General features: G+C 44.3%; 1 protein-coding gene across 3 annotated transcripts in view; it reads left to right on the forward strand.

Moving 5' to 3' along the window:
- Positions 1 to 19379, forward strand: part of sorbs1 (sorbin and SH3 domain containing 1) — a 23096-nt gene extending 3717 nt beyond the window's left edge. The window contains exons 2-28 of one of the 3 annotated variants that reach the window (XM_085921994.1): positions 1522 to 1564; positions 1645 to 1731; positions 1986 to 2102; positions 2756 to 2826; positions 2898 to 3027; positions 3167 to 3196; positions 3931 to 4073; positions 4135 to 4195; positions 4270 to 4338; positions 5023 to 5058; positions 5161 to 5263; positions 5860 to 5974; positions 7077 to 7160; positions 9621 to 9670; positions 10955 to 11133; positions 12388 to 13761; positions 14238 to 14305; positions 14449 to 14619; positions 14740 to 14786; positions 14867 to 14981; positions 15114 to 15239; positions 15304 to 15498; positions 15600 to 16112; positions 16538 to 16633; positions 17129 to 17181; positions 17295 to 17401; positions 17526 to 19379. In XM_085921994.1, the coding sequence (XP_085778120.1) occupies positions 1698 to 1731; positions 1986 to 2102; positions 2756 to 2826; positions 2898 to 3027; positions 3167 to 3196; positions 3931 to 4073; positions 4135 to 4195; positions 4270 to 4338; positions 5023 to 5058; positions 5161 to 5263; positions 5860 to 5974; positions 7077 to 7160; positions 9621 to 9670; positions 10955 to 11133; positions 12388 to 13761; positions 14238 to 14305; positions 14449 to 14619; positions 14740 to 14786; positions 14867 to 14981; positions 15114 to 15239; positions 15304 to 15498; positions 15600 to 16112; positions 16538 to 16633; positions 17129 to 17181; positions 17295 to 17401; positions 17526 to 17593 (4155 nt within the window). In that variant the 5' untranslated portion in view covers positions 1522 to 1564; positions 1645 to 1697 and the 3' untranslated portion in view covers positions 17594 to 19379. The remainder of the gene's footprint in view (positions 1 to 1521; positions 1565 to 1644; positions 1732 to 1985; positions 2103 to 2755; positions 2827 to 2897; positions 3028 to 3166; positions 3197 to 3930; positions 4074 to 4134; positions 4196 to 4269; positions 4339 to 5022; positions 5059 to 5160; positions 5264 to 5859; positions 5975 to 7076; positions 7161 to 9620; positions 9671 to 10954; positions 11134 to 12387; positions 13762 to 14237; positions 14306 to 14448; positions 14620 to 14739; positions 14787 to 14866; positions 14982 to 15113; positions 15240 to 15303; positions 15499 to 15599; positions 16113 to 16537; positions 16634 to 17128; positions 17182 to 17294; positions 17402 to 17525) is intronic. The other 2 variants (XM_085921993.1, XM_085921992.1) reach the window with 2 other exon arrangements.
- Positions 19380 to 19968: the final 589 nt, after the last annotated feature.

The raw sequence follows: 19968 nt of genomic DNA on the forward strand, positions 1-19968 counted from the left end.
TTGGATTGGTTTTCTCGGACATTATCACTTTATTCTACTTCTATTCAAAACTTATTCTTGGGATGATTTTTTTCTATTTGGTTTATTTATATGACATCATCAACATTGAAGAAATAGTATGTCACTGCATTCAGCCCAATGTTGGACAGTGCCATCTAGAGGACTGAAAAATACACCGACTGGTTCACGAAGCAAATTTGAAGCTTCATTGTCCCCATCACTAGTTTTTATTCAGTACGATGTTTTGGTGGAGAAATAAAATGAGTTATCTCGGAACACAATTAGTGTTTGAACTGAGAAAAAATATCAAATGTTTTACCCAACTCCATGAATACGACTCGATGGTCCCTCATGTAACGAAAGCCCCAGACCTCTCTGCCTATTAACAAACTATTTTTAACCTGAATGAAAATCCCTCTTCCCATTTAGCAACATACCTAGCATATATCAATTAACATACAAGCAATAGCAGACATAGAAGCAGGAGGCAAGATTTGGTGTGCAGAGTGGGTGCCACATTCCCAGGTGGCATGTGGTGACAGGTCCATCTGGACACACCTGCTATCAGAAACAAACAGACCCCCTACATAGTACATAGTGAAGGTCAAGGTCAAAACTGGGACGTCCTACTCTGATCCCCTGAGATTAGCCAGACATCTCAGGAGGCTTGGGAAAGTCCGTGAGCTGGACCTCCAAATCTTGCTCTTCAACGTGTAAGTAAAAATTGTCCCAAATGTTCACGCACTTATTTTATTCGGAGTAGCTCCCTCGTGATTTGTCTTGTGGTGAATCTGTCAGTTCTTCTACAGCCTCTGAACTAGTCCAGATGAATCTCTTCTGAGGCAATCTCTTCCTAATAAGGCCAGGAGTCATTTTTTTTGCTCCCGCGTGTTTATACGGTCGAGCGAGATGTCTTCTCTTCCTTTATCAGTCCTTAGGTTCATCTGAGGATATGTAAGCAGTAAGTGATGGAATGACACCATTGATATTAAGTTTGACTTAAATTAGGCGCCAGTTCTAGCAAAAATATACACAGAATTTTAGGATCGTCGGAGGCCAATTCGTGGTTATGATAACGCCACTGGAATTGATTGCGTGCATTGCCAAACAACCAGTGTGCCTTTTCTGGGAATTCCAAATGGGAAAGTCTCTTAAATCAGTGTGCTCAAAGGGAGGCCCGGCCCGGCACGGCCCGGCCCGGCCCGTTGCCCTTGGTGTTTCCGTCCGCATGCAACATTGGTGACGCCAGCGCTTTGCTTCTTTCACTCGATCTCATTTCTGAATCTGATTGCATGCAAGCGAGCATTTTGTTTTGCTGTACTTGTCACAGTCCTTCATTATAGTATACAAGGCATGCCTGGTTAAAAAGTTCTAATATTAGAAGCCCTAGTGGGAAAAGTGCTCTAGTGTTGGAGCAGAGGAAGTTACACTCATCAAGTGAGATGACATTTTTACTTCAATGTTTTTTTGTTGTTGTTCTGAGAGCATTGATTTTGTTTTCTTGATATGCGCACGCCTCAGGGCTCTCCACAAGAGGGCAGCGTGACACCGAACGCAACTCCCAGTAAGTTTTTTTTTCTAACTCAGTTTTTTTTATTTTATGTATATACCAAACACATAGAAGTGAACTTGTGTTTCTTGAAGTCCCGTCAGGTCCCAGGGCTGCGAGCACCGTTAAGATCACGCCTCTGTCAAGCATGAAAGGATCCCCTGACCTGATTCCCGCTGCAGGTGATATTTCCCTTCGTCCTCCTCCTCATTAATCTTTCAGCACTGACAAGTATGGGACACCTCATACTCCCTAATGAAAATCTAGAAGGATGTGGAATCATGCTAATAACATGGATACGCCTTGCTCCACTTCCTACTCTGACTGAGTGATTTTAGCAATTAAGGAGATTAATGAGATGACCTGGTTGATGTTCTTTTTTTGGTCTTTTGGAAGGTGAGAAAGCAAAAAACCTGTTCATGACAATTATTTTCAGGCCTGGACCCCAGCAGGGTGTGCAAAGGGAAAGGCGTAGTGACAATGAGAGCCACCCTGGTCCACTTAGATGACGACGGTAGCGGAGATGCCAGCTCCGGCATGGTCGCAACACAGAGTAAGCAGATGCTGCATGAAAATTCAAAATAATCAAAACACAGTTGGGGAGGCACATTGGAATGATTTATAAGATATATATATTTTTATTTTGAACCTAATTTCCCAACACAGCTTTTGGATGTTTGTTTAGCGCTCAGACTTACATAACGAATGATGTTTTGAAGTACATCCGTTGTTGTTAGGCAACAAGGGGTCACGGCAAAGGGCGATGGCTGATATTTTCATTTGCTGTGTCAAAGAGCTCTTTTGTAGCAGCGTGCCCACATTGCACTTTGCTCCACTGTTTGTTGCGATGAACACAGCGCCAAGTCTTTTGGAGCCATGCTTTAATTGTTGTGGAGTCTGACTAGAAAGGCCATTACAACAATGAGGCTTTGCAGCTCACTGAATAGCCACTTTGTTTTGGTGACAAAAATCAGAGGTTGTGGGAGAACCTTTTATTTTTTTTTCCCCCTCTGCCGTCCTTTTTCCGGGGGATATCAACATACGTAATCGAAACGAAAACATTCTCATGTATGGTTATTAACTCATTCGCTGCCAACCCAGCTGATATCTTTTGACGTCTATAACAGTCAATGGCACCGAATGAGTTCATTTATTTGTTATTGTTGTTAAATTGGTTGTTCAATCGATTTCGTGACTTTTTTGCAGATGTCTGCGCAAGCCAGATGAACGGAGGCTTGGCTGAGGGAGGCGGGAACGTCACAACTGATTTCCGCCAGGTAGATTTGAGCTCTTCATTTGATCGAGCCTACTATTTCTACATATTTCATTTTTTTTTGGTCACATTTAGGCTACTTCATCAGAAAGCATCAAAGAAAATCAAGCTCCAGCCAGCAATTGTTTCCCATCAGCCCCCAGCTCCATCTATCCATGCACGAGCAGCGTTAATCCCACAATGGTTTTGCTGCAACACAACAGAGGTGAGTCACGGCACGGCAACATTTTCAACGTACGTACGTCTTTTAACTTTGACGGTGGGCTTGCTGGGTGCTTCCACTTTGTTGTTCTTCTGTCACACGTCATCACGCTGGGCTTTTCCTTGTCGTTCTCCCACAACAGAGCAGAAAAAGCATCAATCTCACTTAGAAGGTATGCTGGGGATTGCAAGGTTGCGCTATTTTTATTTATTTATTTCATTGTCGTCATTTTTTAACAACGTGATATTGTACTGGACCATTACAACAACAAAATCATGGGCATTGTAATTATTTATGTAATCAATTATTTTATTTGGAGCGTTATCATAAATGGGTTGAAACAAATTGCATGCTCTTTTTTTTTTTTCATTGACCCTTTAGGTTTTCTGATTGATTAGTTTTTTATTATCCAGATTTGGGGAAAAACGTTGAAATATATATATTTTTTAATCCATAATTCATAAATTTGGAAAACAATAGGCTGGAAAGTACAAGAGAGTGAAAAGCGAAACATGAGATATTGTGGAACAAAAGTGAATCACAACACATGACCCAAACTTGCCTTGTTTGTGAAAGTCTGTCCACTTTTTCTCTGTCTGTCTTTCCGTCGCAGCCTCCCATGAATCAAGCATGCATATTTTATTTTTATTTCAATTTGAAAAAAATGGAACTTAGTAGCTTTTGGATTAAAAGCTACACCTGCACAATTAGATGCACAACATGCACTTAAAAAAAAAAAAAAAATCACAGAAAAAAATACTGACGTCTAATATTTTGGTGGACAGCCAGCATGATGCACTGCAACACTACAAGCGCAATAATAGGAATCGTTTTTCATTCAAATGATTGCAACTTGTATGTGTCGATTTCCTTGTCTGGCAATGATTGCGTTGTCTTGCGTTCCAGAGCCCACCCCAGAAAGAGACAAAAGCCCCGATCCCGGGAGAGACTCTGTCAATTCACTTGCAGACATGGACGGCAAAAGGCTGCGACTGTCGCAACACTCCCCCGTCCTCAGTCCGCTCAACAGGCCCATTGTGCCAGCTCGGGTGAGTCCATTGAAAGTTTGGATTCTCTGCTAGAAATGCATCTACATTTTCCATTCATCAGAACACGGAAAAGTCCAAAGACTGGTACAAGAGCATGTTCAAGCAGATTCACAGGATACCGGGTAAGTAAGAAATGATTTCAACTCTTTGACATTTGCGTGTGTTAATGCCACACTGCCATGTGTCTCTGTCTCAGAGGCTATTGAGGAAAACCCTTACCGCCCTACCTACATGTTTCCTGAAAACTATGACATGAAATCAAAAGGTATCTTTTGATACAACTCTATTTTCATTGGCTTTACTAATCTTACTTACATACTACCCAATTTAGCTTTCCAGTCTGTAATATAACACCATCTAGTGAAGAATGGCTCTTTTTCTCTTGACCAACTGCGATGAAGACATTGAAATTTTTATAAATCTAAATTCCCTTCTTTTTTTTTCTTGTCTTAAGATGCAGTTGAATTATTAGTAAAGCAGAAATACTCATCTGATCTAACCTTCTAGTTTGCAATGGCGGTTTCTAAACTATTCTTTCTAATATTTGCCATTTCATCCATCAGTGCCTTGAGCGTGTAGTGCTCTGTTGTCGCCGCTAGATGGCGCTGCAGGACAACACCAACAACTACATTGCTTTGTAAAAGCTGGCCTCCAGCCAGTTCTATTAGTATTAATATTGATATTTTTTTATAAGGTCTCCTTGTGTTGAAGTTTTTGCCCAGTGTGCTACTCTCACTGTGTTGATTGATGCTTGGATCCCATTTTAGCTCAGTAATGGTTCTGTAAAGTGCTTTGCATTGACACTCTTTGATAGTATTGGATGAAACTGATCCTTTCTAGAATCCAGAAGGCGGGAAGAGCACTGTTTTGAGTGCCTTCTTTGGCTTTTTAAAAAGGATGAGTCATAAATACAGCACACTTTTTGATGTGTTCTATTCTTGCTCAATAGAAAATGGTCCAAACCCGTTTGGCTACTTGGAAGATGGTGAGTTTAGGAATTCATTTACATACTAACCTCACTTACTTAATAGAGTATGCAATGTTTTTCTACTTTACATAATGATTTTTTTTTCTTTTTTTTTTTTAGTGAAGGGTGTGCCACGATCTCAAAGCGATGCAGATGTTGGTTCAAGAGCGAGGTCAATGCCAGTCCCGACGCGGTCTTCATCACTCAAGCCATCTGCCAAGAGGTTAGTGACCTCCATCTGCAACATACATCATCGGGATGTCCTCTTTGAGAATAGAATTTTTTCAAAATAATTCCACAGTATTCTCACTCGATGACGTGATTGCTATTTTCGAGCGCTCGGCGTTAACCCCCAAACGCCACGGTTATTTTCGGTGCCGTTCCATTGTGCAGGTGTACCTAATGAATTGTCTTGTTGACAGTCAACTGGTTATATGAAACAACAGGCTTGCTTGCTCTCCGAGTTTGTCCGTCAGCATACACACACACACAAGTTGGCAAAGGAGGATGTGCTTGTTGAGAGATGAGTGATGCAGGAGAACAGGTGACGGTGGATTAGAAGATTGGAAGCATTAACTACCAGAGCTGTGGATGACCTTTCCTCCTTGGTCACCAAGAAGTCAATTGCCTGAATACATGCTATAGGAATGAAAATTTAAAAAAAAAATCTGTAGTGGAATGCAACGGAGAGGAGGGCTGGGCTTGATTGTCAGGATATTTCAAGCCCCCCAAAAAAAAAAAAAACATCTTTGCCATATCGGTTGCCATGGTGATTGTCTCTCTCCCAACCCGCCCTGACTCTCGCTCACCTCCCCGCAGAAATGAGTGGGAGCCCCCGGATAAAAAGGTAGACACCAGGAAGTACCGCGCCGAGCCCAAGAGCATCTTTGAGTATGAGCCGGGGAAATCGTCGGTGCTGAAGCTGGAGAGAACGGTATGGAAGCCGCCTGCCTCGCTCGCTCCATCGCTCTCTCTCTCTCTCTCTCTTGCTCTCTCGCTGCATGTTGTGTGAGCGGCATCCCACTTTTCCATCCATCCATCCATCCCCCACCACTGCATCTAAGCTCCCAGGTGGCAGCTTCAGCACCAAAGGCAACATCGCTTTGCCCAAAAGGGTCTTTGACAGATGGGGAGGGGTATCGCTTGTCGTTTCCTTTTCAATTGAAGGTTATCGAAGCCAATCGGCGCGCAGCTCACAGATGCTACGCGCCAGAGGAATTGAAATGCTAACCTTTAAGACACCATGATGACCCGAATGCCAAATGTCCTTGAGTGCTTGTCCTTCTCCTGACATGAGGATTTGCTGCTTAGTCCTTGATTGATAGTCTTGGTTGATGTATCATCATAATATCCAGTCAAATATTTTCACTCCTGGCTGAGCTCACACAAGATGCGAAGACTCCAACTGATGATGTCATTTGTGTTTCTGAGCGTCTCGTTTGCGTCCAGTTGTTTCAATTATGTTTTAGTCAGCAGTTTTTCCATCTTGTAAGGTTCAAAACATTTTTGGTTGTGGATTAATTATGTTACAGATCACAATTGTCTTGGTATGCATGCTTATTCATCCTTTTTCATTCGAGTAGTGTAAACAGCAGCATTCTGTTTTTTTTTTTTAAAAGGATAGTTTAAAAAAAACAAAAAACAAAGGATAGGTTCACTCACTATGGCAAATTGTAGCATAATCCTTCTTTATATAAAGTCCAGTTGTATATTTGTTAAAACTCTGGATCATTTGTCCAGGGGGGGTTAAAGGTCATTCTGACCAAACTGACTGAATTCCAGTAGGTGATTGCTAAGATTTTATTCCCACTCTCAGCCTTTTCTGCATTTGTTAAATAAATGTCCAGGTCAATATTTTTTCCAAATCTATTTTCCCCCTTTTTTGGAATGAAATGTGAACCTATCCCTTCACTCCTGGCAAAATCCCGAGATATAATATCTGATGGCTCATTAGCTTGGTGTGTGATTCCATGCTGTCTGAAATGTCTTCTCTTTGTCTTTCTCCTCCTCCTCCTCTTGTCGCCATGCCCCTATAGACTCAGGATGTATGTCCGGAAGATGTAGATTTAGAGAATGAGCCGTGGTATAAATTCTTTTCAGAGATGGAGTTTGACAAAGCGGTAAGTTGTTGTTGTCTTTAAAAATTGTCAGTCTATCCTATTTACTTGACTTGCATGTGATAACATCCATGTTTAGATCATTTAAAAAAAAAAAAGCTTTTTAAAGAATTCAGTCTAATAATATTTGATGACTTCTTCCACATGATTAACTCCACACAACATCTAGCAAGGCTGCTATCAACAAGCTCCAGGATAATCCCAGGAACTTGGATAACAATTCCCGCCTGCCTGCTGGCCGGTATATTTACCAAGCTTGTAAAACGGACCAACGTCACCATATCCGTGCCTGGGGTGCTTGGCACCAAACAAGTGCAGTGGGCCAGTCACCAGCAGATGTTCTCCCGGTTGTCGGCTCACGCCGTCCTGGGTCACATGAGGTGGCACGGCTGACTTGGGCGTGAGCTCATGTGCTCGGAAGGACGCAAACTGCCGTTCCTGTTTACAACAGGAAATGCGGAGAAGGTTTAACGCGTCTGATTGGACGCTTGCCCGATAAGCTGGGCCTGATGACTGACTCCTGTTTAATGTCAAAGTCACTTGAAAAGCGTTTGACATTTAAGACTTAGCCAGACATACTGACTGACGTATTGGTACTCATGCATTATTACTGGAAGGCAGGCAGACGTGACTCGGGGCAGAAACTTCTGTGCTCGAGGAGTTAAGAGAAGCCCTTGTCTGGAGGAGCACTTCTAATTTAAAAAGTAGTACGTATCACGTACTTCTTGAAAGGACAAAAGCTCGGTTGGCCATGTATATATTTATTTATATTTATTGATACAGGTATATTTATATATTATTTTTTATTTGAATGAACGTTTTTTTCTTAATGAAATGAATTCATAAATTAGAGGCTTGTCAGAGTATGACTGACGGCTGGAGTTGTCCTCACGACTAATATGAAATGGTGGATTCCAGAGCAGTTTTCAAAAGCACATTCCGGTCAAACGGAGATACGTGAGCGGGAGCTGGAATTCTTGACATAGCTTTGCTCAGGACAAGTATTTTTGCTTTGGCTATAAGCACCAGAGTGACTCCATCTGTTGAGCATATGCTGGCTGATGAGGGTGCTGTTGCCACACTGTCTCATCGCTCAGTATCATGCAGCAAACACCTGACATCTTCTAAAGGAGGCAACATAGTAAGCCCACCGGCTCTTTGTGCTTTCATATTTAACCTCTGTTATACACTTAACCTTTACCTTAAAACATTTAGCTGTAGCAGAGCTCTCACACCGGGAGAACATGTCAACGTTGAGAAGGTGCTGGAAAGAATGGGATTCATGTTACCATGACCTACCCATGATGGCTATTTGGAATAAATCAACCGAGCCTAGGGACACCTGTTAGGAAAAAGACAATTCTGCAGGAACTAGAAGTTCTGTAGTTTTCAAGAAAAAGCAAATATTTCTATGTCATGTTATGTTTCTCAGTGATGATTGATGATTTTCCCAAAAAAAAAGTCATTCATCTTTGTGGAAATCACCGAGTTATGTGCAAGAAAGCGCGTGAGATTAGTCAATGACATTCCCTCCAAGTTAACATGGAACATTTGGCTTTATAAATAGATCCGAACATAAAGCTAGCAGCCTGATGTCCTGTTCTTATAAAGAAAGGCATTTATTCGGATGGGTTATTAATGATCATTCTGCCCTGGCAACTAAGGAGAAAGGCATGTTGTGGCAAATGGGGTGTTGAGAAAGCTCCTCGTCTGGCCAACGCTTAGAGAAGCGCCGGGGCGGTGGTGGTGGGGAAGAAGCCGACTGGGATTGTGCAATCGTATTTGCAAACAACACTTGCTGCTCATATTCCACGTCTGTTATTTTTACCTGCTGTGACGTCTCAGAAGAGGAGAGCAGCAGAAACAGTGACCTAAAATTAGTCCTTGCCGCTCTTTGGAGAAATGTACTTTTACCAAACTTACTGCTGACATTTGATTGTATTTTGCTTTTTTTTTGGACACTTGTCACAAGAGTATGAAATAAGTATGAGCGTGTAACTCAGTCTGCTTGGACCACCAGCTGGTTAATTGTCCTCCGGTCTGCTCCACTGGTAATGAGAGTGACTCAATAGCAGACAAAAGAGAATGGCTTCACCGGGAGACAGCAGCCCATTGGTTAACCCCCCTTCCCTTCCCTGCCTCCCCGCCTGGGCGCCTTCCCCCCCCCCCCCCCCCGACTGATGCGAACCCATCCGCCCACACACACACACCCCTCCCCTTCGTCCACTCTCCTCACTGGCGTTTTTTTTTTTTTCTCCCCCAGCTAACTTGCATGCAGGCCAAAACACACGCGTTCTCCGACTTCATGCCAAGCCCAGCTAAGGGTGCTTGCAGACTGAAAGCCACACCAGAGAAGAAAAGCCAGAGGAGAATCTGGCCATTGCCAATGTGCCTGCTTGTGTTCTAGCTGGAGGAGACCATCCTGTGGATCTATCAATGACTTCTTTGTTTGGTTTGTTGCAGAGTGCCCCATCCTTCAGCCCCCTGGAAACAGCCTCCGACCTGAAGAACTAGTGAGTTCCTGCTTCTCGATCTTATACTTGCGCTCCTTTCCACCATGCTAATTATTATTCTGGCATGTTGCGGGGATAAATGTCACTGTGTGATGGCGCTTCCCCCCCCCCCCACCCCCCCACCCCTTTCTCCTGCTTCCTGAGGAGAACCTTTGAATCCGGCAGTAAGCTCACAGAACACAGTGTTCTCTGTTTAGTTCTGCTGATTTTAGGTTAGGTTGAGGTTGGACATGGGTGCTTGTGTCCAGAGACGTAGCTGCTATTTTGTGATTTAGGGAAGTGTGGCATAACTTTGAATCTGTTATCTCTTTGGCAAGAAGTACTCGGATACCGGATGATTTGAGTATCAGATATGAGGCCGATTTGGTTGTCTCATTGACTTTCTTCTCTGTTTGTAATAAAATCCAAAACAGCCACTAGGAAAGCTATCTGTCTTCCCTCCCTTTTTTTTTTTTTTTTTTTACTCGCAACAACTCTCGTCTGGTACTCACATTATGATGTCACAAGCGCATGTTTTTCCCTCATTGGTGGTCTTGAATTAGAATTGTGACTAATTTGTTTTTAATTTCTCATGGTCCGGTTGCTTGGGTGTAAGATGACGATCGGAGAAACTTCCAAAGGAAACCTCAAGTCATAAAATGACATGCCAGGCTGTTTTCTCCTTTGAGGTCTGTTTGAAAGGAGATGTTTTTAGCTTGTCACGTGAAGATGGTGTTTGATTTCAAAATGTCCAAAACATCTGTGTGGAATGACATTGATGAATGGAGTACCGGTCAGCAGTCAATTCTAAATTCATCCTCCCTAGAACCTTCTCCAAACTTTATCTTGGACCTCACATTGCTTCTGAACTCCTCGCTAAGCGCCAAAAATGATTTGATTGGCTCACTGCAGTTGGGAATTCACATGTTCTTCCAGCAGCCATGAAAGAGCTTTTTGTCGAGCAGCGTAAAGAATCCACGCGTGTTGCCAAGCTTGTAAAACTCGAACTTAGTAGACGTAAAACCTAGTTTAACAATAGACGGTTGATTTTGTTTTTTATCAGTAGAGGACAGGTTTCAAATGTTTGTCTGCTGTCAGAGGGCCCCATCAGGTTTAACGTCTTGAAATAGAGCAGCGGCACGTGAGCAAAGAATGACCGAGAGCATTCAAGCTCCTCTCGTTATCTCGAGAGCAGGAATTACCTCGAGACATTCCAAATAAGAACCATATGCAAGTCCAATTAGTCTGTTTCTGTTTATCTCCTCGAAATGAATGAAATTTGCTGTCTTGCCTTTTACTGTCTAGCTCCTCAAGCAAGTCTGGACATGGTGAGGTTGAGAAGGATGGAGGATCCTCAGAAAATGAGCCCCTGGCTCCAGATTGTGACCGTCATGTTTACAAGACCGTTCTGGAAGGTGGCGACATTCCCTTGCAAGGTCTACGAGCCCTAAACAAGCGCCATGGAAGCTCGTCCTCCTCCAAAGGTAAGCCCGTAATATTTTTATGGATGCGCATGGACATCAGGGGTTAGACGGTACCAAAAAAAAAAAGAAAACCATTGATGATAAACATGTGTTTCTGTTCCGCTGGAGACGTCACATCTCTTCTCGCAGGCTTCACAGCTTTAGCCAATCACCTCGCAGCATTCATCCCCCCCCCCCCCCCCCCAGTCACTTTTGATTTATTACCAATGACATGGATAATAACATTGCTGGCTGGACATCTGCTTCGGAAAACATTTAAGGATAAAGTGAGGTCTATGGAGGCTAACCCTTGGGGAGCCAGTCGCTAGGTAGGTTTCGGTGGGGCAGGATTTAAATGTGTCCCGTCGTCATAGACGAAGGTGGGGGGGGGGGGGGCATGAGTGAGATAAACAAGAGCTGTGGCAGTGTAGCGGGGGAGACAAACAGGAGGGACACAGAGGGTGGCCAGGCAGACCGGAGGAGGAAGTCAGCTGTCAGTGCGAGGTCAGTGGCAGGAATGTCTGAGCACATGGCCGGCCGGCCGGACTGTGGGAGGGAGGGAAGGAGGCCACCACATGGAATGCAAGGAAGCGACACACCACATCCATTTCTCAATTTTCACCCCAGATCAAAAGTGGTAGAGAGAGTCGTGTTCCAGATTCCGAGACTCGAAACACACTGTTCAATATCTCCAGGCAAGACGTCTAACCTTTACCATCACTCGAATAAAGCGACATGGCCACGTGCTCGGGCAAGAAAGAGCTTTCACATCCATAAAAGGCATTTTTATCATAAAAGCAGAATACATGTTTTGGTTTAAGATATGAGAAGTGGCTGCAAAGGTGCTGTGTCATTTCCTGCTTCTATATGGATCACTATGGCTAGTTCAGAAAGCTAGTAAAGAAATATGACTTGATCTGAAATGTCTCCAATACATCTCAAAAGGTCAAGCGCAAGAATTTTCAATGTTGTTTTGAATGTATTGATACTGCAGTCAGAGTTCCTATTCCACCGCGACCTCGACGTGACATAACATTTCACCGCATATTGCTCTTAACACTTTGTTTCATTTTTTTCTTTCAATCCTATGAGCACAATTCTTCATCCGTGCCATCTTTAACTTGATGTGCGCCGCATCAAGTCTGCCCTTATGTTATCGAATCAATTGCTTTAGTCTAGAAATGCTGCTAATTCTATTGGAGTGTGTTTGTATGTCAACCTGTGACCATTGTAATCTAATATACTGTTTATTCTGTTGTCCTGCATGCTTGCCAGTGGATTATAAAGGTGGGAATGGCTGTATAGCTTCACCCTGCGCCTCTAAAAATAGTCGATCGCTTCTTACCGGTAATGCAATAGCTAACCAATGTAAAACTAAGAAGCCTCTTTCTGCTGCCAAAGCCTGCATACCCCAAATCCTGCCGTCTAAATTCAAGCCCAAACTACTGCCGCCCGGTGGTGACATCCAGGAAAGCAACACGCCACCTGTGAAGCAAGCAAAGGCGCACAGTTGTGAGGATCTGTACACGCGTGACGGTGGGCCAGAGGTGAGGGAGGGCTGCGGATATTCCGACTTCCGCGCCGACGACATCGGGGAAGGTTCCCCTACCATGAGGAGAAGCGCGTCGGAGTTTTCCAGCCTGTACAGGATCATGCATCACATCCAGCGACCCAGCTCGGTGGGCTGCAGCCCTAAAGGGAGCGTCCGGAGCTTAGCTTATCTCTTCGAAGGGGTTAAAGATAACGGCGGCGACGAGTCGGAGGCCGTCCGTGGGGGTAACGTTCCACGGGACGCCGTTTTGTCCCGGGTCAGTGAATTCGAAATGTACATTCAACAATCGGGTCTGACGCCCAGTCGTTCTTCTTCGTTGCCCACCTTGAATTGCGACAACGGTCGTAGCCCAGAACGCGCGCCCCCCTACCTGACCTCCGCCGTGTCAGCTGAGAGTCTTTTGCCGGTGGGTGACTCCCAGATAGATGCCTGCCCCCTTGTGGAGGGAGGTGGAAAGGACACGGAGGAGTCCTCGTCAGCGGGCGACGCAACCGCGGAGAAGGCGGAGGATGGAGGTCAGGTTAGGGTCGGGTCGGTTTCTTCCACTGATGCTGAGGTTGTACAGATTTTCCAGGAGAGCTCCACGGAGTCCCACTTTGCTCCAAAGAGTCCCTCCCTGCCGCCAATGTCCTTCCCTCTGCACCACCACCACCATCATCATCACCTGCATCATCTGAACCACTTCCCCCTCAAAGCCACCAAATGCAAAGGCTCCTGTCCGGCTTCCTACACCCGCTTTACGACTATTTTGAGGCACGAGAGGCAGCAAGCCACAGCTCAGCAAGAGAAACCACCAGAGAAGAAGACCATGCTGCCTGGGAATCTGTTGCTGATGGGCCCCGCCCCTTTCAGGTTACGGAAGAACCTACGCTCCCAGCAACCTCGGAAGACGCTTTCAGCTACTAAAGTGATCATGGGGGCTCAGAGAACCCCTCGCAGCACATCTCCTGAAGTCAAACCTCTCATACCTCAGCGTCTGTCCTCTCTGGAGGTCCTGGAGAGGCTGAGTAACGGAGAGGGCGACAACTGTGAGCAGCTGAGTAATGGCTTGGACGCCAACGGGAACCTTCTGCAGCCGCTGGCAGCTCACCACAGAGGTGGCTATGTCCATTCCATCACAAGTGTCATCCTCCTCTCTTCTTCTGTGCTCACTCATTCAGCTTGGCTCTTCACCTTGTCTTTATTCTGAGTGGTGACAGTGAAGCCTCCATGTCATTTTGCGTGTGGTGTTTGATGCTCCTCCATTCAAATGTGGACGGTTCCATCTTGGCACAAGTAGGAGGTTCAGGGTGGATTTTTTTTTTTTTTTTTGGTTTCCTGAATCTCTTCATTTTCTTCATGAACACATTTGATCATTCTGTGTTCATTCCGTTTTGTGCATGCAGGTTGAAGTTTGGCATGTGTTGGTTTTGCGTGAGAGGGATTACATTGGTTTCAAGTGAATCATCTTCTCCTTTTTTTTTTTTTTGTTTGACTCATTGGAATCAGAGATTTGACTGCAATATCATCTGTGTTTGTCTCCGAGAATCAAATTCCTCACCGTGTCAATCCCTGTTTTGTTTCTTTTCGTCAGACTCATCATCCCCGGCGCACGGAGAGAGCCAGGATGAAGTTCTGAGGAGGCGTCATGGCGACAAAGAGGTACTATTTTGATTTTATTTGTGACCTTTAGGCTTACTAAAAGGGTTGGTGACGTATTGGAAAGTAGAAAAGAAGGAGACCATGACTGTGTGACAGTTTGGCTTATCTAGACAGAAAAACAGAGCAATCTGTTTCCTTGACAGAAAATGTTGGAGGAGCAGCGGCGGCTCAAGCGGGAACAGGAAGAGGCTGACATAGCATCCAGACGTCACACCGGCATCGTGCCAACACATCACCAGTTCATTACCAACGAACGCTTTGGAGATCTGCTCAACGTCACGGATAACACGGAGAAACGGAAATCTGGCATTGAGGTACAAATACGGGGCATTTTTATTGCAGGCAAAATAAATAATTGTCTTGAAAGGGCTGGTGAAAAATATGCTGTAAAATGTTGACAAATTACAATTTCATGTCTTTTTGTGTCTACACAGAGAACGCCAGCCATGGCACGCTTTGACTTCAGAGCAGAAACTCTAAAGTAAGGCTCAAGAATCATAGCGACCAGTATTTTTCCAGTCCGGTACATCAGAATCTAATGCATCCATTGGATTTTTTTAGGGAATTGCCATTTCAGAAGGGAGACATTGTGTACATCATTAGACAGGTGGATCAGAACTGGTATGAAGGGGAGCATCATGGAAGAGTTGGCATTTTCCCTCGAAGCTACGTCGAGGTACGCTTGTTCTAATTCAAAGAATTTCTTACTTTTTTATATATTTTTTTAAAAATTAATTTATCTCAATTCCTTTTTTGATATTTTTCTAATTATTTTTTTATATTTTTATGATGTTTCTGAATGTCACAGCTCCTGCCCCCCACAGAGAAAGCACAACCTAAGAAAAGTGTCCCAGTGCAGGTGCTGGAATACGGCGATGCCATTGCCCGCTTTAACTTTACAGGAGACACGGTGGTGGAGATGTCCTTCAGAAAGGTAAGGAAAGTAAAAAAAAAACTCCGTACGTTTCACACAGTGACGCTTCAAAAATGCCCTACAGGGAGAAAGGATCACGCTGATTCGTCGAGTGGACGAGAACTGGTACGAAGGCAAAATCTCAGGCACAAACCGCCAAGGCATCTTCCCCGTCACTTACGTGGAAGTGCACAAACGGCCGCGTGTCAAAAACGGCTTGGATTACCCCGACCCGCCGCTCTCCTCCTCGCCGCAGCGTAGCAATAATGCTTCCCCTCAGGTAAGGACCCCCACATGGCAAATTTGACCTCCCCCGACTTTTCATTCTCCCGTTCTCATTTGTTTTCTTCCTTTCACCCCGCCTGCCTCTTCTATAAAAAGTTGTATCGTAATCGTCTGAGCACATCGCCCCTGCCCCTCCCTCGCTCCCCCTGCCGCTCCGTGTCCCCCGAGGTCCACGCCATCTCCTCCGAGTGGATCTCTCTGACCGTGGGAGGCGGAAGCCCGCCCGCCGCCCCGACCCCACCCTTGCCGCCTCTTCCCACCGTGTCTTACCGCTGCGGCGAATACCTGCCCCCTCCTTTCTCGGCCAGCCCGGTGCCGCCCGTCGGCGGCAGCCCGTACTGCGTCTCTCCCGTGACCTCGCCGTCAGCCTCCCCTCTGCCCCCGCCGTACCCACCCAGGCCTAATTCGGCCACTCCGTTCCTCACTTTTACTCCTCCTCAAGGGGAAGGCTTCCTACGCTCCCCGGCCTCACCTCACCTATCACGTAGCATCAGCCCCTGTGGCGGCCCGGTGTTGGAAGGCTGGCTTAGGGCGGAGGGGGAAGTTGCAGATGGCAACGGGGGCACCGCCGCCCCTCCTCCTGGGAACAGACAAAATAGCCCCGCAGAGGTACCTTCTGCATGGTGTGCCGTGATGTAGTTCAGGCTCACTCTGGGATCTTCTGACCTCTTGCTGATGTGCTGCCGCTAACGTTTTTTTTTTTTTGGTGTGGCTAACATGAGTGTTTTTCGGCTTAGAGTAGAAATCCCACGACAGGTGTGCATGTTGTGTACGACTAACACACAAGCGCTAATGGAGATAGATGGCCGCTTGTGTTTCTTGGTTTTTGAGTTTGCAAAGAAGTCAGCGTTGGCTGCGTCTCAGTCTGATGGTTTGGTGAAGAAAATAATAAATCGTAAAAATCTAATCATTTGCAGCGCTATGTCAATAAAAACAGCACTCCCTGAAATATGTAAATAGATTTCAAATACTTTCAAAAGAGGCTTTTATTTTGAAAATTCCCCAACGATTGAGATGTTCTTTGTTTTTTTCAGCTTGCGCGGAATGACATTGATCCTCACGGACGAAATTCCAGGAGTCCTGTCACGCTGTTTGATATCCACGATAACAACAATGTGAACTCATTTGCGGTAAGTGTCTTTCGTTTTTTTAGGACGGTAAAATTTCAACCCATTTATCTCGAGTCACCCAGCTCATCCCTCGTGACCTCAAAATGCAATACTCAAGAGCTGCAGCTAGATTTATTTATTTTTTAATACTGCATGCAAATTTGCAATTTTTTTTTCCTGTATATGAACTCATACTGGTGTCTTGCCTTTTCCATGCTTCCCTTCCTGGTCTCCACCACCATCTACTCCTCTGTGGCTTTTAACGGATCACTTCCTTTTCCTCCTTTCTACTTAACTGGGCCCCCCATCACTCTTTTAACACCTTCCTTTCCTTTTTCAACCTAAACCTCTGCTGGAAACTCACCTTGCTTCTCCAACTAGGAGGCAGTGTGTAATGAGATTTTGAATATGGCCGAGAGCTCGGTGAAGTATTGCGGCACGTTGTCGCACCAGCCGCTCAACGCACTTCGTAGACTGCAATCGCAACCGAGTAAACAATCTCTCATCATTTCCCAGCAACCCCTGTCCCACAGCAGCAGCCCAGAACCCAGCCGGCTCAACTGCGGAGTGTAAGTGGGACCTTCCGGACCTTCCATCATATGAACGGAATTATTATAGAATGATTATTGACCGGTCTCAGATGTCCACCCAATTGACCCACGTTTCCTTTTCTCCGCTCCAGTTTCCAAGCTCTGTACAGTTACGCGCCGCAGAACGAGGACGAGCTCGAACTGCAGGAAGGAGATCTGGTCAGCGTCATGGAGAAATGCGACGACGGCTGGTTTGTCGGTATGTACTTTGCATTCCTGACAAATGGAGTCACAGAGTGTGACCATGTAGGGATTCTCATGAATGAGCTCAGAAAGCACACAACTGATTCCTGCTTCTGTGTGGGGTTTTTTTTTTTTTCAAGGTACCTCAAAGAGAACAAATCAGTTTGGAACGTTTCCCGGGAATTACGTGAAGGAGGTGAAACTGTAACGTGATGACTCTCCACTGTAACATCAAAGTCATTCAGTTAGAATCATTTGTAAAATTGTCCAAACTACAGCATGTTGAATTCATATGTATTTTTACACACGTGCCGGTTTCCACATGAGTATATTCTTGGTGAAGATCTACCACAAAGTATTTTTTAATCCTATAGATCAGGGGTGTCAAACTCATTTTTGTCGCGGGCCGCATTGTGGCCATAGTTTCCTTCGGAAGGCCAATGTGACTAAACGCCTTATCTTATACAAAGTATAGACGACGCAACAAACTGATGAATAACTAGTTTTGAAATCAGAGACCAGTCAAAATAAAAATTAATTCAAATATTTTAAAAAGATCGCTCGCGATATCTCTATTTTTTAAAGTGAAAACAATTTGTAGTCGATGCACAATCTGTCACATCAAATGATGTGGCGGGCCGTATCTGGCCCCCGGGCCTTGGGTTTGACACCGATGCTATAGCTACAAGCTTCCAATCTGTTCACGACATTGACGCTACATGTAGCGCTTCAGTCTGAGTCCAGCAGCACACTCGATTATGAATGAACCAAATTTAGGATTTTTCTTTTTCTACTTTTTTGCTGTTATTTACCTTTTTTTCGGTCCAAAAGGAAAAGTAACCACAGGATAAATCTTTTGAAGTCTGAAGTCCAAATCACATCTACGCTGTCATCCTAAAAGCGCTTTATTGACTGTGATTTGATACTTCCCTTAGAAACCGCAGGAAAAAATAAACACTGGGATGTGCTCAACAAGCTGTATATTTGTACTCACAGCCATTCGTAGTACTCGATGTATATAGGGCAATTGAAAAAATATTTATACCGTATGGATGTTTAGGAGTTAATATCTAATCAAGGATTGCCAGACTATCAGTAGCCAGCCCTTCAGTATTCTAGAGAATGGAAGCATCGCAGCATATTAGCTCCATTTTGTGCAGTGATATGGTTTGATTGCATATTTAACAGCACCCTGTAGCAATCTGCACTTTGTCCTCATTGATGTGTTCTTCTTGAGGCAAAAAAATAATAATAATAATCAAGTGTTTCTTCCTGACCGTCATCACAACGACTACAATATAATGTATTACGAGTGTGCCTGTTTTAGCACTTAGAGAATGTTCTGGTATTTTGTCACCTCACAAAAGCATGTTTTATTCTGTGCTGCTGGCCAAAGTGTTTTTTTTTGTTTTTTACGTTGTCACGTCATTTCAGCTCCTCATATTTGATTTGTTTACTTGGCAGACAGCTTTCTCTTTAACACACAATAAATTGCGTTAGCACATCACAGGATGTATGAATGTACGATATTTGAATGTGATGCAGTGTATGCAAACAATGTTGAAAGGTCATCCGGATTGTTAAGGATTGTAAATATGTAAAATAAGAAATAGACTGCATATGACCAGAGCATCGGATTGGAGCTTTCGGTCACATGCAGCGTTTTATCTTTGGGAAGGATTTTTTTTGCCACAGTGTGGAACGTTACTGAGCACAGGAAGTTTGATGCATATGAACATGACGCTGCCATTTGTGAGCTTATTATGCCTTACGTTTGATGCAAAATTGTGCCTCATTGTCATTCATGTCAAAAGCTTTCCACGTGTAGTTTTAGTCTCGATCTCGGAGATCTGCGCAAGTATCAAAAGTGTGACATAGTGATTTTGAATTTGTTTGCCACACTCAACCTGCAACAAGTTTGGGTTTGTTTGTTTGCTTCAATTTGCAGTGTTGTTACTTTGACCATAATCAAATAAAGATGCTTTACACTGCTAGCTGTGACTCGCATTCATGTCAGGCTTTGTTTGACACTTTACAAGTTCACACACAAGTTGGGTACTTTGGGTTTGTTGGTAAACACACACAAAAAGCGTCCGGGAGCTTTGTCACTCCACTTGAAATCCTGGAAGGAATTCAAGATTTGGGAGCGGCACATTCCACATGCTGGGATTAAAGCTCTTCCATAAATGGTAAACTTGCATGGAACAGGAATGACGGAACCCACGGGCAAATGTCCGAGATCGTTTATTACGTAGGAGGGTCACTCTTGAATATTTCCACTTCATTAGTTTACACAGCGACTACGCGCCTTCAAATTGATTAAAGTGACCAAGCCATGCCAAAAATTAGAAGCAAAAGTTACATATGCTCTGAACTACTATTTCCTAATTTCTATGACGTATCTGATGTATTTTTGCATGCGTTTCAATAGCAAGTTGGCATATTTGAAATGAGACCAAAAAAAAATCATCAAAAGTTTTTGTAACTTGAATCACTTGATATTTGATGTCCTGTTGAATAAACCGGGTTTGTCGGCATACTGGCATCACGTGGCGGCTGACTTTACTCTTCATTTGTAGTAGC

The sequence above is a fragment of the Syngnathus leptorhynchus genome, chromosome 10, assembly GCF_054491065.1.
Source record: "Syngnathus leptorhynchus isolate UIUO chromosome 10, UIUO_Slep, whole genome shotgun sequence".
Lineage (NCBI taxonomy): Eukaryota > Metazoa > Chordata > Actinopteri > Syngnathiformes > Syngnathidae > Syngnathus > Syngnathus leptorhynchus.